At 39.7% G+C, this 22,883-nt stretch overlaps 1 protein-coding gene across 1 annotated transcript in view; it reads right to left on the bottom strand.

Moving 5' to 3' along the window:
• The window catches only part of LOC139743437 (uncharacterized), a 30,239-nt gene extending 9,235 nt beyond the window's left edge, over nucleotides 1-21,004 (bottom strand). The window contains exons 1-9 of the mRNA XM_071653922.1: nucleotides 20,830-21,004; nucleotides 18,231-18,392; nucleotides 13,806-13,930; nucleotides 9,870-9,993; nucleotides 7,280-7,503; nucleotides 6,390-6,641; nucleotides 3,848-4,183; nucleotides 2,497-2,670; nucleotides 1,214-1,311 (exon numbers count right to left, since the gene is read on the bottom strand). Of these exons, the coding sequence (XP_071510023.1) occupies nucleotides 1,214-1,311; nucleotides 2,497-2,670; nucleotides 3,848-4,183; nucleotides 6,390-6,641; nucleotides 7,280-7,503; nucleotides 9,870-9,993; nucleotides 13,806-13,930; nucleotides 18,231-18,392; nucleotides 20,830-20,935 (1,601 nt within the window). The 5' untranslated portion in view covers nucleotides 20,936-21,004. The remainder of the gene's footprint in view (nucleotides 1-1,213; nucleotides 1,312-2,496; nucleotides 2,671-3,847; nucleotides 4,184-6,389; nucleotides 6,642-7,279; nucleotides 7,504-9,869; nucleotides 9,994-13,805; nucleotides 13,931-18,230; nucleotides 18,393-20,829) is intronic.
• Nucleotides 21,005-22,883: the final 1,879 nt, after the last annotated feature.

The raw sequence follows: 22,883 nt of genomic DNA, 5'->3' as shown, positions 1-22,883 counted from the left end.
CCGACACGTCCAAAAAATATGTCTTGCACATCTTCCCACCAAGACCAATGTGTGTGCCACATTTCATGAGCTTCAGTCGAATACAGAGGAAGTAGTTCAATCCGCTAGATCTTTCCTTGATCTTCTGCCATTTATATGCCGTTACCATGGCAACGCAGCTTCCGACACGTCCGAAAAATATGTCTTCCACATCTTCCCACCAAGATCAAGGTGTGTGCCACATTTCATAAGCTTTGGTCAAAAAACTGAGTAAGTAGTTAAATCCGCAAGATCTTTCTTTGATCTTCTGCCATTAATATGCCGTTACCATGGCAACATACTTTCGGGTACTGTCAAAAAATGCGTCTTGCACATCTACAACCAAAGGCACACATCTGTACCAAGTTTCATGGAAATTGGGCCAAAACTGAGGAAGTAGTTTGCAACACAAAATTTTCCATCATTTTGGCTCATAATATGTGAGCTGTTACCATGGCAACATACTTTTTGTCACTGTCAAGAAATGTGTCATGCTGACCTATATCCTAAGACAAACATTCAATATGAATTCCATGAGAATTGGAAGAACACTGATAAAGCAGTTTTGCCATGAAGCATTTTGCCCTATATTTTACCAATAACATGCCGTTACCATGGCAACGCACTTTTTGCCACTGCGGAAATATGTGTCTTGCACATTAACATATTCAGATGAACATCTGTACCTAATTTCATAAAAATTGATCAAAAACTGTGGGAGGAGTTCGCGACGCAAGATTTGTACCCATTTTTGCCCATAATATGCCGTTACCATGGCAACGTACTTTAGGGTACTGTCAAAAAATACGTCTTGCACATCTACAACCCAAGGCACACATCTGTGCCAAGTTTTATGGGAATTGGTTGAAAACTGAGGAAGTAGTTCGCGACGCAAGATTTGCAACGGACCGACCGCCCGACCGCCCGACCGCCCGACCGCCTGACCGACCGCCCGACCGACCGCCCGACCATCCGCTGATTCCTATATACCCCCTTCAAACTTCGTTTGGCGGGGGTATAAAAAGTGGTGGGGGGCCCCCAAGTGGTTAGATCCTATGTATTTCTATCTATTATGTAAAAAAGTGGGGGGGGGGGGGGCTGGTTGCACCGGCCCTGATAATGGGAGTGCACTGTATTGCGCAAGCTTCCAAGGGAGGTTTTCCTGCCCCTGAGGTTATCTACAGCCCTTGATTACCGCTTGACTTCCTCCTGGTCTGGTTCCCCATCAGAATTCTCATCCTCCTCAGGCATGGCGGTGGCCGACAACCTCTGCTGCAAGGTTTCTGCTGCAGTCTGTGGACGGGGGCAACAAGTTGGTACAACATGTGGTGGCAATAGCTTCTTCTACACTTTTTCAGACTAACCACTAATGGCAACAAACTGGTTGACACATTCGAGGCAAAGAATGAACGGCTGCTTCCAAAGAGACGAAATCATGAATGAATGAGCAATTATGATACTTCGGATGATGATGATGATGATGATGATGATGATGATGATGATGATGATGATGATGACGATGACGATGATGATGATGATAATGACAACAATGATGGCAGTAAAATTGATGATCATGATAATACTGCAATGACAATGAAGTTTGTGGTGGTGGTGGTGGTGCTGGTGGTGATAATGATACTGACAAATGATAATGATGATGATGATGATGATGATGATGATGATGATGATGATGATGATGATGATGATGATGATGACAGTGAAGACGTGATGACAATGGGCGATTGTTTTAAATACAGTGTACTTAATGCCACTAATGTGTTCGATACTTGCAGAGATAGAATTTTGGCCCAACATGAAACACAAGTGATACAATCTGAGTAAAATCTCTAACATTTATGAGATTCCTTTACAAGTCTGAAAGGAAGAATGATTTGCTTCCAGCCCATCCTTATCCTAACAGCAGTGAATACCATGGGCACAGATGATGGCTGGAGGGGAATGTAATCTTTTGAGTCATCATCCACAAGAACAAACCAATTGGAACTGATCGACAAATTGCCCTACATTGACATGCATCAGCACTGAAATCGGTGTTTAGTAGTAGCCAAGATAAAAAGTAATGGGCATACAAATTCGGGCAAGATTCAAATACATAACCTCTTGAACATTGGATAGGCGTATGCACTAGACCACCAAGCTTCCGCCTGACAGCCAGTGCTGGTTCTAATCCTTGTAGCATGCAGTGGGTACTACATATTTACCCAAATTAATGAAATTGTGTATCATAATTTCAGTAATTTGAGCAAAACAAACCCTCATTAAAAAAAAAAAAAAGTTAAAAAATGTATAATTAGTATAATTCATGAATGCTTGAAGTGTTTATTATTCCATGTGCTGCAACTGCCTGTCAAATTAAAATTGCAAGATATCAGTCACAGATTACACACACTAGAGGGACTAAGAGATGCTATGTTTCAAAAGAGCTCAATGTATTGCCGTTCCCCCTTTCCCACATACCTGTCCAGTAGCATCCATGTCTCCTGGCTGGCTGGTACGGACAACCGTCTGCAGCTGCTTCCTGAATTGCTGGATGTTAAGGTACATGTTGGCGCCCCCGTCCGACGCCCTGCGCCCAAAGTTGGACTGGCCCGCCGTGGCCTCCAGAGCCGGGGGCTTCAGGAGATGCTGCTCCTATTATGGAAGCAGGAGAGAGCAGGATGTGTAAAATGAGATGAACGCAGAGTTACCGTGGTAACCGTCTCTTGGACTCTACACTGTTCACTCTATGACTACTCTGCATAGCCAACTGGGTGAGAAACAAGATGAGCTTTTGCGTATTCATTGTGATGTCACCGTGTTGCCAATTTAAGAAGTGCCGACATGAGCATTCAGCTTTTTCATTAATTATGATGCAAAGTGAGTGCAGGGAACAATCAAACATAATCTTCCCTTACGTCATCACTTTACTTTATCTTGCGCACTCACAATGTGGAGTGGCTTTTAAAAGGTAGAGAAAAGGGACAGCAATGCTCAAAATGCATCTTGCAAACGTTGGCTGTGAATATAATGCATTTCGATCAGACAGACAACCTTACGTAACTGTGCTTATGACTTGTGGTATGGAGGAATGGAAATAAGTGTTCCATTCTCAGATGCTCCGACATAGGGATAAAGAGGGAAGTAACATCGGTATGGCAAAGGAATATCTCAAGCCATTTTACGGAGTGAGCAACACAAAGCAGTGAGTAGTTGCTCTTGCAAGCATTAAAAGATTCTGACATTCTGACCATCTGAGAGTGGCAAAGGTTCTCTTGTCCTGTCTGAATTACCGGGACATTACTTCCTCTACATGTAGCAGGGCACAGGACATTACTGAAATATGCTAAATAAATGAATACAGCTTAACATATCCTACAAATTTCATACGTATTTTCATTAAACTTCTAAACGAATGTGAAAACAACACCAACAAAAGGTTCTGCAGCCCCAACATCAGCTGGAAAGACCAACATGCCTCTGATAAGGTGAGAATCAGAACCCTTGGCAACCTCACACAAAGGTCTCCTTGCGTAAGTGCCTCAAACACTTGAGAATAACTGAACAATGCATTTTGAGGGCTGGAGAAACAAATCAGACACAATTCAGGCAATGACTCACTGAAAGCCTGAAAAAAAGAAAAAATTGCTGAAATCTATACAACGTCTTAAGCACAGCTGAACGAGGATGATGACAGTAACAATGTAAAATGCAGCAAATATGACGTGGTATTGTTGGGGTATTGTTTCTTTGCTTTACAACAAGTTTTTTTTGAAATCATTATTTAAAAAAAAAAAAAAAAAAAACCAGGTGTGAAACTGAAACTGGATACCTTATACGTAAGCTGCTGCTCCGGCTGGTTGGGCATTGCTGTAAGGAGGGGCAAGTTCTGTGGCAAGTTGCAGTTGATGTTGAAGGCGGCGGCTGCCCCGCCCAGCGGTAGGCCCAGCAGGCCGTCCAGCTGGGCGTCGCCATCCCCTCCGGCCACGCCCAGCCCCATCCCGGCCAGCTGGGGTGGGGCGGGCAGCTTGGCCCGCAGGGCGGCGGGCAGCTTGTGGGAGGGGTCGCCCGTGATGATGGTGTGCCGGCGGATCTGCAGGTAGCGGGCCAGGGCCTCGGGGCTCGGCTCCTCCGGGTCACTGTCCATCTCTTCCAGCTGGTCATTGGACTGAGGGGGAAGAAACATCACATAATACTCCAAATCAAATTTCATTTCAATTTATTTTCATATTTCTCACATATATCACAATAAAGTATATAAATACGAAAATTATACAAAACATAATTCAGATGAGACTTCATCAGAATGTACAGAAGTTTGATTTGGTATAAACACGAGGTCTGTATGCATGCGAATTACACTGTGGTCATAATGCGAAAAAAAATATGATGGGGCCTGCGTAAAAGCATTAGCTTGTACAGCCGCAGGTCCCGTGAGTAATCAGATTAGGGGAAGTTTAAAGTACGGATGTTTTTTAAGACCAACTATATCTGGGGAAACCGATTAAAACAAACAAAACAAAAAATCCAATTAAATATATATCACTAAATAAAAATACAGAAAAACAGAAAGCTGAAAGGTCACATGTTGCAGCAGTGAACAACAACTGCAGAGATTCAAGGGGTGTGTTGCAGAGTATAGAAAATGGCGTAACTGTATGTCATAAATACATAAGTAGAAGGTGGGATAATGAGATTTGTCGTGAATGTAAACAATACCGAAAGCTCAGGAGTAACATTCCAGCATGGGTCCTAAAACCAAGCATTCCGTGTGACCATAGTAACCGACAGCTGTCACGCGCGAGAGTTTCGATAACCGAGTGGAACAATAGGTGCATGAACAGCGCAATAGGCAGACTGTTCAAAAATAGTGTTCATGGTTAGGATCCCGCCGGACTAAGGTGGGATAGACAAGGGGTAACAGTAAAGAGCAACAAGAACTATACACTATGCATGCCGTACAATGTAGCTGCTAAGAAGATATTGCTTCAGTTTTCGTTTGAATGAGGTTACAGTGGTACAACTTACAAGTTCCATAGGGAGTTCGTTCCAATATTTGGGCCCAGCGAACATAATGGTTTTTTTCGCGAAAATTGTTCGGGTACGTGGAAGGTGATATGCGTAACGTTGACGAGTTGGATAATCATGAACTGTATAATTTCTTGTAAACATTTGGGAAAATACGTCTGGTAATTGGCCAGTTGAAAATTGAAACATAAACAGGCCGACGTTGTAATAAAATAACTCGGGAATTTTCAAAATTTTATTACTTACAAAAAGTTCGTTCGTGTGGGATAAATATCCAGTGTGGTTAACAATTCTAACAGCTCGTTTTTGTACAAGAAATAACGAATCGATAAGGTTTTTAGAAGCATTTCCCCACGCCAGAATCCCATAGTTGAGATAGGGAGATATCAAAGTTGAATATATGCTCTGTAGAATATTACTTGGAAAATAATAGCTAAGTTTGTTAAGAACCCCGGTATTTCTAGCAATAATTCTGCTTACATAATTAACATCTATCCATCCTGGAAATTATTGCAATACTACTCACAGTAGGACAGTTATTCATGTTATACGAAGGAAGCTTCCACAGTGTTAAAATCCGTCAAGTTCAAAAAGTCAATACCCTTCAAGTGTTCAAAACCCTTCAATTTCACAACCCTTCTCTAGACATTTCTGTTTAAAAAGCATTTTGAATGAGTTTTGGTCTTGTAAATTGCAACATCTATGGTACATACAGTACATTCCCTTTTCCTGTTTCAATCCTCTCCCTTAAAATGCATACAGACAATACGGCACTCATATACAGCTGTAGACTACAATTGTACACAAGCACTGTAGTATTACGTGAGTGTAAGAGATGGAAACAGAAACGCATGATTTTAAATAAATGTTACTGTCCATGCACAGAATGCCCAAATGGAGGCAGTTCATCATATTTTCCACAACAGAATCGGAACTTTCCCACACAATAAATTGTAAAAGAATAAATAACAAAAAAAAACTCTTTTGGAGAATCCACATATATTTTATTTACTTTCAACATTATGGGTTCATTAATAAACTTTTTTTCTTTTCTATATATTTTCATCAATTCCTGCCATAGACCTGTCGGGTGCCTGCCTCCTAGGACGAGATGTATTACCAACTATGTCCTTACTTTACCTGGAGGTGTAAGAAACAGGCACCTGATAATGCTAGGGCAATAATAATGGGAAGGATCCTCTAATAGAGCAGTAGTCTGAGCAGGCTACCATGGATGAATAAGACCATTAGTGAATCGCAGTGTGGAGCATCTAATCCCGTACGTTCATCAGGTTGGTCCACATGTCCAACAAGCGAGCGTACATGTACGAACAATCGGGGCTTACCTGAATGACCTGGTTGTCCTCGTTCGTGACGTTGACCTGTGGTATCATGTGGTCCGGCAGCATCATGTTGCGCTGCCCCCCGGGGGCGCCCTTCCCCACAGTCAGGGCGTGGTACTGCCCCAGCAGCGCGGCGGTGGACTCGTCCGCCTCGGCCATTCCCCTCCCCAGCGACGCCCGCATGTGCCTGCGGTGTTTGTCCAGCAAGAGGTTGTAGATTGCACTCAGTTCGTCAAAGCTTTGGTTTGTGATAGACTGGGAAGGGAATGGGGAGAAATGCCAATTTTCATATAAATTGTAGAACACTTGAAAAGTACCATCAGTACACATATTTTTGCAAAATTGCACACAACATAATGGAAGTCAGAAAGTCTTGTGTGGCTGCAATAAGGATACATAATGTTTAGGTTACATTAGTATCATTTGCATGCCAGTTTGAATGTGATTATTTTTATACTTATGGTTATGAAATATAAATTATTCATTCTATGTCAAAGTATATTTTTGTGTGATGATATACAACTGTGCAATTCGACCTTCGGTTGCCAGTCAGATTTTCAACAAAGACCTTTTCAATTCAATTTAGTTCAATTATCAGTTCTTTGTGGTATCCCAAATATAAGGTAACGCCTTTCTCCAGGAAGCACAAGGGTGTGTTCGGGATGGGTGCGCAGACCCCCCAACTTTTCTAACTGATGAAAAAAAAAAGATGATTCAGCTCAAAAGTAGGAAAGAAAGAACAGTTAACGTAGGAGTGTGTAGCAAAATCATCAAAAACAGTAGTGAATAAAAATGGGAAATTCATATTGTTGAAGCAAGAGCTGGGACTGGACAAAGTTCAGATTCTTTCCTCCAAATTTGAAATGGTTGGGATCTGGGCGTGTCTCCCTCACCTGCAGGATGTTCTCCCTTTTCAGGCCCATGGACACCATCTGCTGAAGGACGCCCTCGTTGACGGGCTCCTCGCAGTCTGTCTCCGCGTTGTGCTCGGCGAACATCTTGTCGAAGATGGGGTCGGGGCCGTCGGCCTTGGTCCAGCGGTGGCTCAGGACCTGGTCCGTGGTGTAGCGCCGGCCCGCATCCAGGACCAGCATGTGTCGTATTAGATCTTCACAGCCTGGTGCGGGGGAGATAAAAGTGAATGAGGAATGATTGTTTGAAGCCTGCTATTAATAAAAAAATAAAATGGCTGATACATATACATTCAGAGCACATCTCATGTATGTACATACATGTACATGTACTAATCCAAATGTTGTTTCGACTCACTTGGTGCAGTGCGCTTCCATTGTAACAAACACAGTAATAATGAAAATCGTGGAAAAACGAAGTAAAATTAATGTCTTAATATTATTGTTTATATAATATTATTGTTTATATAGGTTTATCTAAATATACTTTACTGTTTGGCTCCAACAAAATTTTGGTGCAACAAAAGAAAAAATGCTGGTCCAAGCGATTTTGTTATTAACAGTAGTGGCCTGTATATATAGCATAGGAATGAAGAAAAACAGTGATAGACGTTTAACAAAGTGCCTTTTAATATAGAAAGCACTGAAATGCACCAGCCTATGCACTGGTTAGCAAGGTAACAACACTTTTTTTTTTTTTTACTGTTCATTCATAACCACATCAGAATATAGGGACAAATGACAAAATGAAGAATACTCTGATAGGAACATACAACACATATAAGCATTTAGGAGGAGATAAAGAGAACTGTCAATTTTAAACACATACAAACAAAATTTACATGGCTAAAACCTTGTATGTGCAAATCATTAAATTATTATATGATACAGGTTTATGAAACTTTTGATCATGATTATAAACAAATCTCACATGGAAAAAAAATACATGAAAAAAAAATTACCAAAGACCTTGTTTGGTTTGACAGCTTTTGTTACTGAATATCTTTATTAGAGTCCAGTTAAACACATGATCTCATTTTTGTATGAACGCATTGTCTCTGGACTCTCGGAGCCTACCACTGGCAGTTTACTCTCACTCATACACATTCTGAATAAAATCTGTGCTTTCTAACAAAATCAACAGGGAGTCAAAGAGCCACCCTAAACAAACTTACATTCGCAATAACCACGTTATATAGCATGAACACACGACACACATCAATAAAGGGAAACTGCCATGCTGTATAGAACAATGTGCTTTCATCCCATTAAAGATATTCTCACATAACACCTCCACTAGATATAATGCACCTAAATCCGTTCTGCACTATTTTGGCCTCTTTTACGCTCTCTATTGTGTCACGCACATCCGGTATCTGTTGAAACGCAGGTGTGGCATGGTATTGAAGGACAATTCTCTGCCTTTGAAGTCTTTAATCTGAAAGTTCACTATCACATGTCTAAAGTAATATTGATGACACTTAAAAACAGCCAATCTTCCCCTCACCATCACTATTTCATTGATCAATATGAAACCTATGGACATTTGCTACGAGAGAAACTAACATAAAGGTGACAATGGCTCTGCTAATTCGGTGCAATATTATAGGTTTCTGAAACACACATAATCTATTAAAGCAGCTGTAATTACTGCAAATACTGCAGGAAAAAAATACTGACATTGAAAGAGAGAGGGGGAGGTCATCCCTTATCAAAGAAAAAATAAAAGTAAATAAAAGCTTTTCATTTAGTAGAGCTCTACTTCGCTTGCGATATCATGCTCATTTCATGATGCTTAGTATCGTAGTAAACACCCTAGTGCAAAATGAAACTGCTGCCCACACAGCAGACTCAGCTAGCTAAAACTTTCAAAAAAAAGTTTACCACATAGTGCCACAGGTAAATCCCTTCATTCACATGCAGATGAAGTTCATGACCTTTAACCCTCAGAAGTGACCTTCATTTCCTCATGAACAAAAAGGGAACATTTTTCAATTCCTTTCTATTCTCCATACTCTGAAAATATAATCAGCTTTGCTATTTGAACTTATGAAATTGCAACACATAAAGAAAACAGACACAAAATCAGCATGAAATATTTCTATTGAATCCAGCGTTAGGTCATGATCTTTGACCTCTAACCCTCAGAAGTGACCTCCATTTCCACTTGAACAAAAAGGGAACATTTTTCCATTCCTTTCTATTCTTTATACTAACTATAATAAACCCTGCTATTTGAACTTCTGGAATTACAATGTATGAAGAAAACAAACAAAAAATCAACATGAAATATTTCTACCAGGTATTTCTGAGCATGTCGTGGGGTTCCCTCAGATAGGACATAAAATGGACGTTCCATGTGTGAGAGAGTCACAACTCATGCACGTAAAAGATTCCACTTCATTCATTCATCGCAAAGAGCAGGGTGTTTAACCCGGTGAAGTGGTCCCACCTCACATCTAACTGGACCCCATTGAAGAACAGCTTATAGCATAGCTGAATATGGGCTATCCAGTCATCTTCTGAGATGGAAAATGAACAAACAAACAGACAAACAAACAAACAAACTCACCTTCCGACATGAAGAAGGGTATCCTAAACTGGCCTGAAAGCACCCGTGCCCTCAGGTTGTGAAGGGTCTTCCCATCAAAGGGTAGAGCACCAGAGACTAATACATACAATACTACACCCAGACTCTGCAAAGAGGAAGAAAACATTTGTTAGAAATAGGTTTAAAATACCTCCTTTTCTACTTTCATGAGGATATTTCCATCCCCCCCCCCCAATCCCCCCACCCCATTTTCAAATACTCTACTGTAAAAGAGGATATTTTCGCACTCGGCCGGGTAAGAAGAGTTTTTCTTGCTTTTGATTCCATGGAATCAAGACATCAACTACTGGACCACACGGCAAGCAAAAATATTCACGTGCTTTTATTTTCGCACTAGTTTCTCATTGCTTGAAATGCGCACAAATTTCAACACCACGAAAATTTTCACTTTTACAGTATTCCTTTTTTTTACATACTGCTGACTAGTTGTATAGGCAATAACAAAATCCACACACACACATATTTCAAAACACGACATGAATATTTCAAGTATGAGGGAAGTAAGAGGATGACAAGACACAGTTAACTCATTGAAAATGACCATCTAACACTTCTGCATTCCTACAGTACGGAATCATCATAAGAATCAACAATTTCCTCATTAATTTTCTGTTGCTGCCTTTAAAAGTTTGAGCATTTTATTTGCAAGGAACACACACACACACAGACACACATTTAGAGTGCAATTTTACCCCATTTTCTGTAAATTTCAATAACAATAACAGAACTGAACATACCCAACAGTACAAGTTTCACCAATATACATTATGCAGGAATACAGGCAGAATACTTTCTAGTTTCATATTTGTAAATGGATTTGTGATATTGACTGACATTAGCTGCATTTCAAATAACATTTTTATGTAGCCTCATATTCGCATAATGTATACAATAGAATTCTCATTAATGATTCCAGACAACTTTTGCCTACTATACGGTATACCGCAGGCAAATAATATTCTCATGTGTCTGATGCATTTACACGTATGTAATCATCTTTAATAGCTCTGTAAGTCATCAATTTGGCCTCAGAAAGACCAACATATCTTGTAGTTATCATGTGTAGTTGTCTAGTGTACACCCTACTGTCTTTGCTCATACCAGTGTCAAGCCAAAGTGAACTTTATCACTGTTGTTGGAATTTTGAACTACACCGTGGCTGGGGCAGTAGGTTTGCAATGACAGCCCTTTGACATTTATATGCACAATTCTACAGCAATATAGAACTAAGGACATTTTTGCTCACAAACAGAAAGGGGAAAAAAAAGGAAAAAGAAGCCATAGATTAATTGAAACGTATTCCAAATAGAGACAAATACCAACAATAAAGAAAAAGACAAAGAATGATATGACTGCACTGGCCGTGGGGGGGGGGGGGGGGGGGGGGGGGGTAGAAAGCCTACAGAAAACCTTTGTTTTTATCATAGTATCACTGCCAGAAAAGGTAGAGTATTTAAATGGCTTGCTTGACACTGAAGGAGCAATCAGGAAGAGGGCCTATATCGGTCTCCATGACAACAGAGACACATCTTTCCTTGCATGCATGGCTTAATCACTCTTCTCGGGCTTCTTACACCAAGGTTACGCCGACGAGGAAAGAAGGGTGAAAACGACGGGACGAAAACAAAATACAGAGCGAGACAGGATACCCGCCACGCGCACACATGACGATCTCATTAGCGCTGAGAAGTTTGAATCTTTCTAGGAGGAGAGGTCCTTGGGAGAAAGGATGCAGCGGGGGTGGGGCAGGGAGAGAGAGAGAGAGGACATGTGCCATAGAAGACGAGTCACGTCTCAGGATCTCCCACTCCCACGGGTGAACGTGTGCACGGTTGTACCCACATATATCTCTCATGCCAAACTCCATTGTCAACCTGTGATGAGCGCAAGTCGAGGGCAGATATAACATTTTAAAGGGATCGTATAGTTTTGGTTGAGACCTAATTTCAGGTTTCCAGCATTTTTTTGTGAGATAATGAGAAACCTCTTATGAAATATGAAAGAGCATGTCATTCTATGAGAAATTCAACATTTATTTGATAAAAATTAGTTTTGAAATGGCTGAGATATCCAAAAAAAGAGCAATTCTAATAAAGTGTGGGACTCACACTTTATTGCGATCCCTTTGTTTTGCTTTGTTTTTGGATGTTTCAGTCATTCCAAACCCGATATTCATCAAATAAACTTTGAATTCCTCTTAAAATGGTATGCTCTGTACTATAAGTGTTTTCTTGGTATCTCGCAAAAAGTTAAAAGCCCAATTCTCATCTCCACCAATACTGTACCATCCCTTTAATCTCTTACTGACTGAATTCACACACACACACAAACGGTCTGCAGTGTATTATACGAATGTACTGGATGCCATGTACTCTACCTTTGGATCTGACTTGACACATTCGCCTCAAACAATGTGTAGATCACATCAAAAAGATCAAAATATCTAGAAATGTCGCTATGGCGACTGGTATGCCTCCGCCATAATGCATGATTCTCCTAATAGGTCTATAGTACATGTAGACAATGTGTGATTACATTTTCACAAAATTGGCAAAATATTAAAATGACATGTTTGTCACAAATGTATTGAATGTTTACCTTCCTTGACCTATGTTTAATTGGATGAATAGGAGAGCATGTATTTGGGGATTTAAGAACTTTAACTTGACTTTGACCCTTTCATAAGTTTATGCACCATGAGTAATTTTCAAGGTATGGAGAAAAAGTGCAATTTCTGTATTGAACAGTAAATTGTTATCATTTTCACCTGGCCTTTGATTTATAAGAGAATCACTGTCAGGCAGAACATACATAAATATGTACTAAATTTCAAGATAACTTGAGCCACTTCCGGGATATGGAGAAAGAAGTAAGTTCAGCACTTTCACTTGATCTTTGACCTTTTGACCTTTGACCTTCTTGGCAAAAAAAAAAAATCCCAGAGAATCTCTATTGGGTTATACATGCATACATCAAGTAAAAAAAAAATAATAATCCTGCTGGCATTGCATAAATATAAGGAAAATAGTAAAATTTTGAAGTATTGCCCTTGACCTTTGACCCCTGACCTTTGACCCAATGAACCCTAAATTCCCTAGATAATCACTGCAAGTCAGTACATGCATATATACTATGTTCTATGAAGATACCTTGAACAATTTCCAAGATACAGAGAGAAAAAAAGTGAAATTTTAACATTTTACTTGACCTTTTGACCTTTGACCTTTTGACCTCATGATCCCAAACTTTCACCAGAGAATCTTAATTGGGTAATACATGTATACACTAAGTTTCAAGAAAATATCTTTAGGCATTGCATAGATATGGGGGAAATAGTGAAATTTTAAGCATTTGACCTTGACCTTTTGACCTTTGACCTTGAGCATGTGCAAAAACAATATCCCTGTTCCCCTGAGTGGAATGCACCCTTCACCTCCGACGAAGAAAATTCCCAGCTATCACTGCACAAATTGGAAAGTGAACTTCTCGCGGCTCTGTGTAGTATGCATCTTTTCATATGCGTTCTCTCCTTATCGTGTATATGTATGCTTTTGTACGTACCAATCTGTTGCATCTTCATATTTGCGTGTACGCTTGCGCATGTGTATGTATGATGCACTGTATGAAAAATGGAGTTTTAGCATTTAAGTATCACTGGTGTTCAGAGCACTAATGCATTATTGATAAAAAGCAGTAAGAGCACAATACTAATAGAGAACTAATATCACTAAAAAGTGCAGGGACACCAGACGGGATGGACAAATCAACCCAATGTGAATTCTCAGCTCCCATCCCCACATGCGCACCAATGCGTTACTTTCTATGAAGACCTACAGGTATGATACTGGTTCTTCGCCTATCGAATACTGGAGCCCCAGCGGACTGCTTCCTGCTTACCCAGACGTCGGCTTTAGGACCATTGTACTCCCTTCCCTCGAAGAGCTCGGGGGCGGCGTAGGGGGGACTGCCACACCACGTCTTGAGCAGGTGGCCCTTTTCGAAGAAATTGCTAAAACCAAAGTCTGCATCGTCGTCGCAGCGAGAGAGGAAGAGAACAGGAAGGTGTGAAAGAAGAAAGAGTGGAAAGAGAGAAAATGAGAGTCGTCAGAGAATATAGCGTGAGATAGAGAGAAAGAGAGATAATATTATGAAATTTGATATTTGTAAGAACTCATATAAAACAAAAACATGAACATTGGGTACATACATAACACTGACTCATTAATGAGTCAAATAAAGTGGGTTCCGTAACGGGAAGCGAAACAAAAAAAACATATCTGACAAGATTGCAGTAAAAGACATAGTAAAAAAAAAAAAACCCAAAAACATAATGCCTCCTGCGACACTTCGTGGCAGAGGCATATTAACATGGTTACAGAAAAAAAAATAACAAGAAAGGTTATAAATATGAAAATATTCACATACTGAACAACATCACCTAAAGTGCCCTACAGCACTGTAGACAGACAAATTGTATTATGGTTAAGTGGCAGTTACACTTCAAATCCTCTCTAAAGCAAGGGTTGATAACCAGACATAAAGGACAGCATATTATGTTTTACGATGAGAGCATAATGAATACCAGTTTACTGTTAATACAAGATATTTTCACAGCATGTAATTTTTGCAAATTGGAGCCAGGGAATCTTTTTTGTGCCATGAAATTTTTGAGAATTGCCACTGGCATTCAATGCATATATAGTGTGGAAGAAATTTTGCATGAATTATATTTTCGCGTATCTTGGCTCTTGCAAAATATGTGAAATTAATATGCACGCAAACACTTCTGGCTTTACAGCAACTTCGTTTTGACTGCTGAATTGACCCTCAGTCTGTGCTGCACGAATACATCATGGACTACAATGCAAGTATGGTACGACAAAATTTATCATGCTTAGAATATTTTCCCTATTCACATCAGGCAAATTCACGTTTAACGACCAGCACGGCATACTGGTAAATTGGCTTAAATATCACAAATTTCACACCTTGCAAAACCAATAAAGGGGTAAAGAAGTATATTAACAAAATCAACCGATTATCATTAAAAAAATAAGGAATTAGAAAATCTGAAACATTTTTCGCATATAAGGAATAAAGACTATATTTTTGAAAGACATGGATGAAACAACCTTGAGCAGCTATGAAACAATGATTATCAAGTTCACACATACACAAACTGTATCTAGCAAGAGTGGTGCCAATTTTTGTTTCGGCTTGTCACTCCCTTCACAGTCTTTTGCCAATACAAGTGTACATCCTTGGGCAAGACACATTTTGTGGTGAAAACCTCCAGGAAATGGTAATGTATTAGGGTATCAGTGGTGACGGTGTGATGTACAATGAGGTAAAATCTTCTGAGTGGGCAAGGAGAACATTACCATTACTTCTCATGAGTGGGCAAGGAAAACGATACCTCTACGTGTTGTACCTCATTCAAATGAGCACTGTGCTGCCCACACATGAGTGTTACATCAGGATTAAATGCAGGCCTTATCGGCAAAACCATCAACATCTTAAATGAATCTATCAAAACAAACACAAAAACACAGCCACTGGCACCTGTATACTATGCACAATAAGATTTATACCCCAAAATTACACATACACAGAGCAGTAGCAAGCCATTAGGATTTTCACAAAATCTGACTGGAAAATTGATAGGCAGTTGGCTCTGGAAATCATGTGCTCAATGAACAATTTTAGGCAAAATTCAAAAGAAAACTTTATATCCTGTGAAGAGAATCTTTCGGTTGATCTTTATCTTGATACTTTTCATCAGTAATCCAGCACTTTAACACAGCTTCTCACTTCCTTTCAAGTTATGTATGTTTTGTATGTTATGTAGAAAATCAAGTGACGTATGATTCATCATGTGACTTTTGTCATGTGACTTTTGTCATGTGACTTTTGTCATGTGACTTTTGTCATGACTGTCATGATGAGCTTGCATTGTTTGGAGAAGTAGACATGTATGTGTGCTACATGTACATGTACTTCAGAGATCATTCTAGTGAAAGAGAGACTTAAGTGGCTGATTTCAAGTTCAGTGCTTGTGCTAGTGCTATCTCAGCACTAAGCACCAGTGATAAAACCAAACTTGATATCAGTTGGTGTTGGGAGGACTTCAAAATCATGATGTATTTTCAGTAGTTGGTGTTAGATCCGGTGTTGAATGTCACCTACTGAACCGAGCTCGGCCGCTTGTGTCGGCGATTTACATGCTTTTTTTCCCACTGGCCAACACTAGCCCCTAAGGATTATCATTTTCGTCAAGTAAAATTCAGCACTACACTCCCATTTTAACTGTTCAGGCATGCATGCTCATCAATGGTTATTTCTACTTCCATTTTGGCTTGTAAGATACTTTTGTTGGCTTCTATTGTACTTGTATGCCAGCCAACCATTTCTGCCACTTTTACATTTATTTTTTTTTTTTTCACCCGGCATTGGCTTCCCAGGGGCCTTTGATACCAGCCTGTCTACCCACCCAGCAAACCAGTCATTTTTATATAATCAATGTGAACTTGCTTTCTAGAGAAACATACCAGCTATTCTAACATTCGTCTTGGCTTCTTCAGTAGTCTCCGGTACCAGCTTCTTATGCCATTTAAAGGACAAGTCCACCTTCATAGACATGTGGGTTGAATGAATGCAGCAATATTAGTAGAACACATCAATGAGAGTTTGAGGAAAATCTGACAATCCGTTCAAAAGTTATGAATTTGTGAAGTTTCTGCTCAGTCACGGCTGGATTAGAAGACTACTATAGCTTGTGATGTCATATGAGTACAACTATATAAAGAAAGTATAAAGAAAATTCAAGATATTCTCACTTTTCTCACATAATAAAAGAACACTCGACTTCTCTCTTTCAGATGTCAGGGGAAATAATATTACCCCTAACATAAGTCAGTAACATGTCGAAGAAATGTGCACTTTATTCAAAAAGTCAAGTTTTGTGAAATTCTCTTTTTATTTTCCTTATATTGTTGTACGCATGTGACATCCTACACTGTAGTAGTCTTCTCCTCCAGCAGTGATTGCACAGATACTTTAAAAATTCATAACTTTTGAACGGATTGTCAGATTTTCCCCAAACTTTCACTGATGTGTTCTACTAATATTGCTGCATTCACTCAACCCACATGTATATGAAGGTGAACTTGTCCTTTAATGTTGACTTCTTTTAGCAGCCTGCCATTGACATTTCATGTATGTTAGATCAGTTTTTCTACGCTGCCTTAACAACTTTCTGACACGGTTCATCAGCTGATTCCGCTATCTGCTATTTTGACATTTCATGTTGTTTTTCATTTGCTTTTTTTTTTTCCTTTGCTCTTATTGTTGCTGTTTTGCAATTGTTTCGCTGTTGTTGTTGTTGTTATTGTTGATGATGCTGTTGATGTTGTTGCTGTTGTAATAGTTGTTGTTGTTGTTGTTGTTGTTGTTTATTGTTTGTTGTTGTTGTTGTTGTTGCAGCCATCATGCATTACTTTGACATGTATCCTGGCTTCTTCATAGCAGCAAAGCATGGCCGCCGGTTTGATTCCGGCTACAGTACACTGGCATATCAGCTGTTTTTTGACACTTCCAAGTTGACTATTTCATCTATTCAAAGCCAACTGTACCTGCTATTTTGACATTGCATGCTGCTGGTTCTTTCTTTTTTTCTTTTCTTTCTTTTATCCTTTTTTGGTTGTTATTATAGTTGAAGCTGACCTTCGCTGCCATTTTGTTTCATTGCCACTCTCCACAGCTGTCAAACAGCAAAACATACCTGCTATGTCGACTTTCGCGTTTAATGACCTCCTCAGTACACCATCCTATCAGCCTAGTTTATTATACATCTTTTTTTTTTTCTTTTCGGTGGGTGGAGGGGGAGGGTTGTTTTGACCCTTCAAATGTACTTTTTGATTAACAGCCAACTGTATTTACTGCAACGATGATTATTGTTGGCTATTTTCCAGCCCACAATACCTGCTATTTTGATACTTCATGCTGCTGGGATATTTTTCCTGTTGTTGTTTTGTTGTTTTGTGTTATTTTTGTTGTTGTTGTTGTTCTTCTTCTTCTTCTCCTTGTTGAAGCCGAACTTAACTGCCATTTTGCTGATTTTGTTCGGATTCTCTGCAGAGCTCTGCAAAGACATACCCGCTACATGACTTTCGCATTGGCTTCTCAGGTTCACTGCCCTATCAGTCATGCTCTTTAACGGGTGGAGGATAGTTGCTCTGACCTTTCAGGTAGACTCTTCAATTAACAGCCATTCATATCTGCTGCAATGATGCTTTTTGCTGGCTATTTTCCAGCCAACCTTACCTGCTATCTTGACGTTCATGTTGGCGTCGAGGAGGAGGTTTTCAGCCTTGAGGTCTCTGTGGACGATGCCTCGTTTGTGGCAGTAGTGGACGGCGGCAACGATCTGCTTGAACTTCTGCCTCGCTTCCCGCTCCGTCATTTTGCCATGTGATATAAGATGATCTGCAAAAAAAAAAAAAAAAATCAATTAAAGAAAAAATAACAAGAAGAACACAGAAATGTGAATAATGACAGTAAGTATACGGCTTATAATGCACTAAATGACAGAATTATTCCATTTATAACCATGATTACAATGTTGCAATCAGATACAGATGAGACAATCAAAGTACACTAGCATGTGGTAAATCAAGAATTCTTTCATAAAATGAGTGAAACTTCAAATGAACTGGTCCTCGTTACAAGTGCAACATGACAAAGGACTGGTCAGAACTATTCGCTTTGGGGCTTCTTTTCTTCAGTGTTTTTCTTTTAGACCTTGGCAACTATATCGTCGCTGGAGTGACAAGACCTTGTATTTGCAATTTTGGTGAAAATGACTTTTTTTGATTAATGGTCAAATAATGGGTTAAGTGATGTCCTGTCCAAATCCCAACTGTCTTACTCCAAAAATGAAGCCACCACAGCACATCAAAGGAAAGGCTCTCCCGTTTGCCACAGTGCTTTGGCCGCCATGTTTTTTGGCTCTCCTGAACATTTGACATTTTGTAGATACGAGGTCTTGTCGCCCCAGCGACGATATGTAATCATGCACTGTGCAGCAACTTTGAACATGCAGTATATGTTTCACACTGCAGTTTACATGTATACCCCACTGCCAGCTCACTAACAACCACTCAGCGGCAAAAAACAAACAAACAAAATGAATTAAAAAAAAACACACACAAAAAAACCAAGTGTTTCAGGATTTGGGGCTGGCTCTTTTTTAAAGGACAAGTTCACCTTCATAGACATGTGGGTTGAGTGAATGCAGCAATATTAGTAGAACACATCAGTGAGAGTTTGAGCAAAATCGGACAATCCGTTCAAAAGTTATGAATTTTTGAAATTTCTGCTCAGTCACGGCCGGATGAAGAGACTACTATAGGTTGTGATGTCACATGAGTACAACGATATAAAGAAAGAATAAAGAAAATTTAACATATTTCCTTTTTTCTCGCATAAGGAAAAGAATACTTGACTTCTCTCTTTCAGACGGCAGGGGGAATAATATTACCCTTAACATACGTCAGTAGCAAGTCGAAGAAATGTGCACTTTATTCAAAAAGTAAAGTTTTGTGAAATTCTCTTTTTATTTTCCTTATATAGTTGTACGCATGTGACATCATACACTGTAGTACGAGTCTTCTCTTCCAGTATAGACTGCGCAGATACTTAAAATATTCATAACTTTTGAACGGATTGTCCAATTTTCCTGAAACTTTCACTGATGTGTTCTACTATTTAATATTGCTGCATTCTCTCAATCCTTATGTATATGAAGGTGGACTTGTCCTTTAAATAGAGGAGATCAGCATAACATATGTGTTACATAACAACATAGGTTGGAGTGCCTGGCAAACTGGAATTTCATAGATGTGTGGATTGCAATGCCAACGTTCAGCTTTGCCAAGTAAGCAATTATAAATGTTAAAATTGTATCCTTTTCTTTCTATCATTCTTTTAAATCATAATTCTTGAAATGCCACAAAATTCCATCTCCAACAAGCAAGCGGCATCGAAACAAACGGCGAATAGATCACTGTGATCTTCCCCCATTTTGCCCTGAAGGATTTTTCTGCAAACAAAGCAAAGCCATGTCTCCCTAGGATGCATTTAAACTCAGCAAGTCAGTCTCACATTATGGCAATAAATTGTGCGCTCTGATACCGGTATGCCTGCAACTACATTTTTATATTAAAACAGTCATCTCCTGCTATGCTTTACGCTAATCCGTTCACAATTCCTATGGCAAAATTTGTAAATGTCAACTTGTACCTTTGCAGAGCCTCACACACGCACCTGGAACTGCTATTCAGATTGCACAGACAAGAAATAGAATACTACCAATGACAAGTTCTCTTCCCTTGCAAAGCAAATTGAACTTAATAAAAAAACGTTTTATGCACCGTGCACTGCCAACTTTAATAGGCAACACATCATTTCCCAGTCACGCATCTACATTTGTACATGTACCTTTCACTATTGATTTGCTTGAGGGGGAGTTTTACAGGAGTACTTTGGTATATTCCTCATTAGGAGCTGAAATCATGTCAGCCAGGCTCGCAGGTCGAAGAACTTTGCATGGTTTTGCATTATAATGATTTGCTACTCATTTTGGGGAAAGTGCTGCAGAAACTTGAAAACCTGATTCACAAGATTTGTTGAGTTCTAACTGTTCTAACTGTTGCTCCTTGAATAGATGACTGCAAAAATGTTAGTGACTTCAAAATACCATCATCTTTCTACCGACGGTATAAAACAACTACTGAACGATATGAGCATTGTCATGGATTAAACAATGGGCCACAATATGGCAACCTGCAAAAGACGCAACGACTACACAGCTCTCTCCAAGAGAGGGCGCTCCCTTGATATCTGCCCTCTGTGGCCAACTAACCGAATATTTCTCCTCCGCTCGCATACTCGGTGACAAGGTACATATATCTGTCCGTCTCCATGACCTGGTAGAGGCGGATGATGTGGGGATGGCTCAGCAGCTTCATCACTTTCACTTCTCGTACAATCTTCTGCAGGTTGTCCCCCTCCAGTTGGGTCTTGTCGATGATCTTTATAGCAACCTGCAGGATGTCGACAAATTTTGACAATAATAACAATAACAATAATAATGATAATGATAATAATGATATGTTTAACAATAATGATAAAAACAATAACAATAATAATAATAATAACAACAACAACAATAACAACAACAATAATAATGATAACAATAATGATGATGATGATGATGATAAGGTCTTATTTACTGAGGGTAGCCTCTTCAGTGTTGCCACTGCTCTACCAGAGGGCCCTGCTATTATCATTACCCTAGCGTTGCCAGGTACCCATTCATACACCTGGGTTGAGAGGGACATAGTGGGTCAAAACATCTTGTCCAAGGACATATTAAAGCACTGGGCAGGATTTGATCTCGGGTCCTCCGATTGGAAGTCAGGAGTCTTATCCACTATGCCACAGCGCCCCCACTATGGTGACAACATAGATTTAACAAGAATCTTTGTCACCATCATCATCATTATCTTTACCACTCTCAACATTGGTGCCACCAACATCATCATCATCATCTTCATCATTCCTATTGGTGTCATCATCAACATCACCATCACCATTATCATTTATTACTGGTACACACTGTAGGCCTCATCAAGGAGGTTTGAAAGCCTGCTAAAAAAGTGATCTCTTGTCTGTCTGTACTGCTCCGGCTGGTTTCACCCACGCAGGTCCGAGTGGCTCTGTTCCCATGGTAACCGATTTCCCTCCCATACACAGTGCAGCCTTTTGAATTTCTTACAAAACCACAAATTAATGTGATATATAGCTTCTTGGAATGAATTCTCAGCCCAGTGGACAAACTGTGTGGCAGGGTGACACTAGTGTAAAGGCCACACTTTACACTACAAGTTATTACACCTTACTGTCAGTTATTACACCTTACTAAGTTATTACACCTTTACACCCGGGAGTCAGCAAATGTGTCAAACTCTACATATGACAAATATGCTTGGATCATTCATACAGCCATCATTTCCGTGATGTAATTGCTTGAACAGTTTGTGTACGCTGTCCATTGATCAACTCATAAACAGAATGGAGAATACAGAAAGCAAAAGTGAATTTTTGTTTTAATAGTTGGTGTTGTTCTTCTTCTGAATGATGAAGCATAGGCCTACACAATGTAACCTTTGGAACAGAACTTGAAGATTCTTTTTTTTTTCCATGGGTCAAGGAACTCAGTGCTAGAGCAGAACTTGCTGAAAAACTTCTTAAAGATATGCAGTCTTGATTCATGCATTGCGGCTAAAATTTCAGGTCCATTTGATACGGGCATATCACATCCTACTAAGCTACACATTAGTGGATTTCATGACCAAAATTGGTTTACGTATTCAATTGGGTCTGCTGAGTTTACATTTTAATGGGAATTGGGAGGCTCTATGAAGGGATGGTACCGTCACGAAAACTGTGATGGCTGCGGAAAGTTTGGGGACTTTTCTGCTGGTAATAGCAGAGAGGCAAGATACAGGTAGCTATGCAGATCCACGCAAACAATGAAACACAGACAGAAGTATAAAAGAGTGGCTTCTAATCATCTCGCAAACAGCTGAGATCTAAATCTCCATCTCAATGAAGGCTATAATTATGATCCCTTTAATCCCTTTAATGGTAAAGAGGAAAAGAACTGGAAAGACCGCGTAACAGGAACTTCAATGTCTGATATCAAGGTTTCGGTTATAGACCATGATGACTGTTGTGAAGAGATGGAAAGACATTTTGACATTCACGGATGTCGTGATTTTTCTCACTTTTTTTTTCCACTTCATTCTAGCTTTTTTTCATTGAGCCATGAAAAAAAGAATGGGGAGGGGGGCTAAAAAGGCTGAAACAGAGCGGATTAAGTATCTGGAATGTTCTAAAGCTGGATAACAGCAA

Source organism: Diadema antillarum, unplaced genomic scaffold, assembly GCF_040938485.1.
Source record: "Diadema antillarum isolate AM-2024a unplaced genomic scaffold, OU_Dant_1.0 seq00001081_RagTag, whole genome shotgun sequence".
Lineage (NCBI taxonomy): Eukaryota > Metazoa > Echinodermata > Echinoidea > Diadematoida > Diadematidae > Diadema > Diadema antillarum.
The sequence above is the reverse complement of the archived record's forward strand: the minus strand, read 5'-3'. Positions and strand labels throughout refer to the sequence as shown.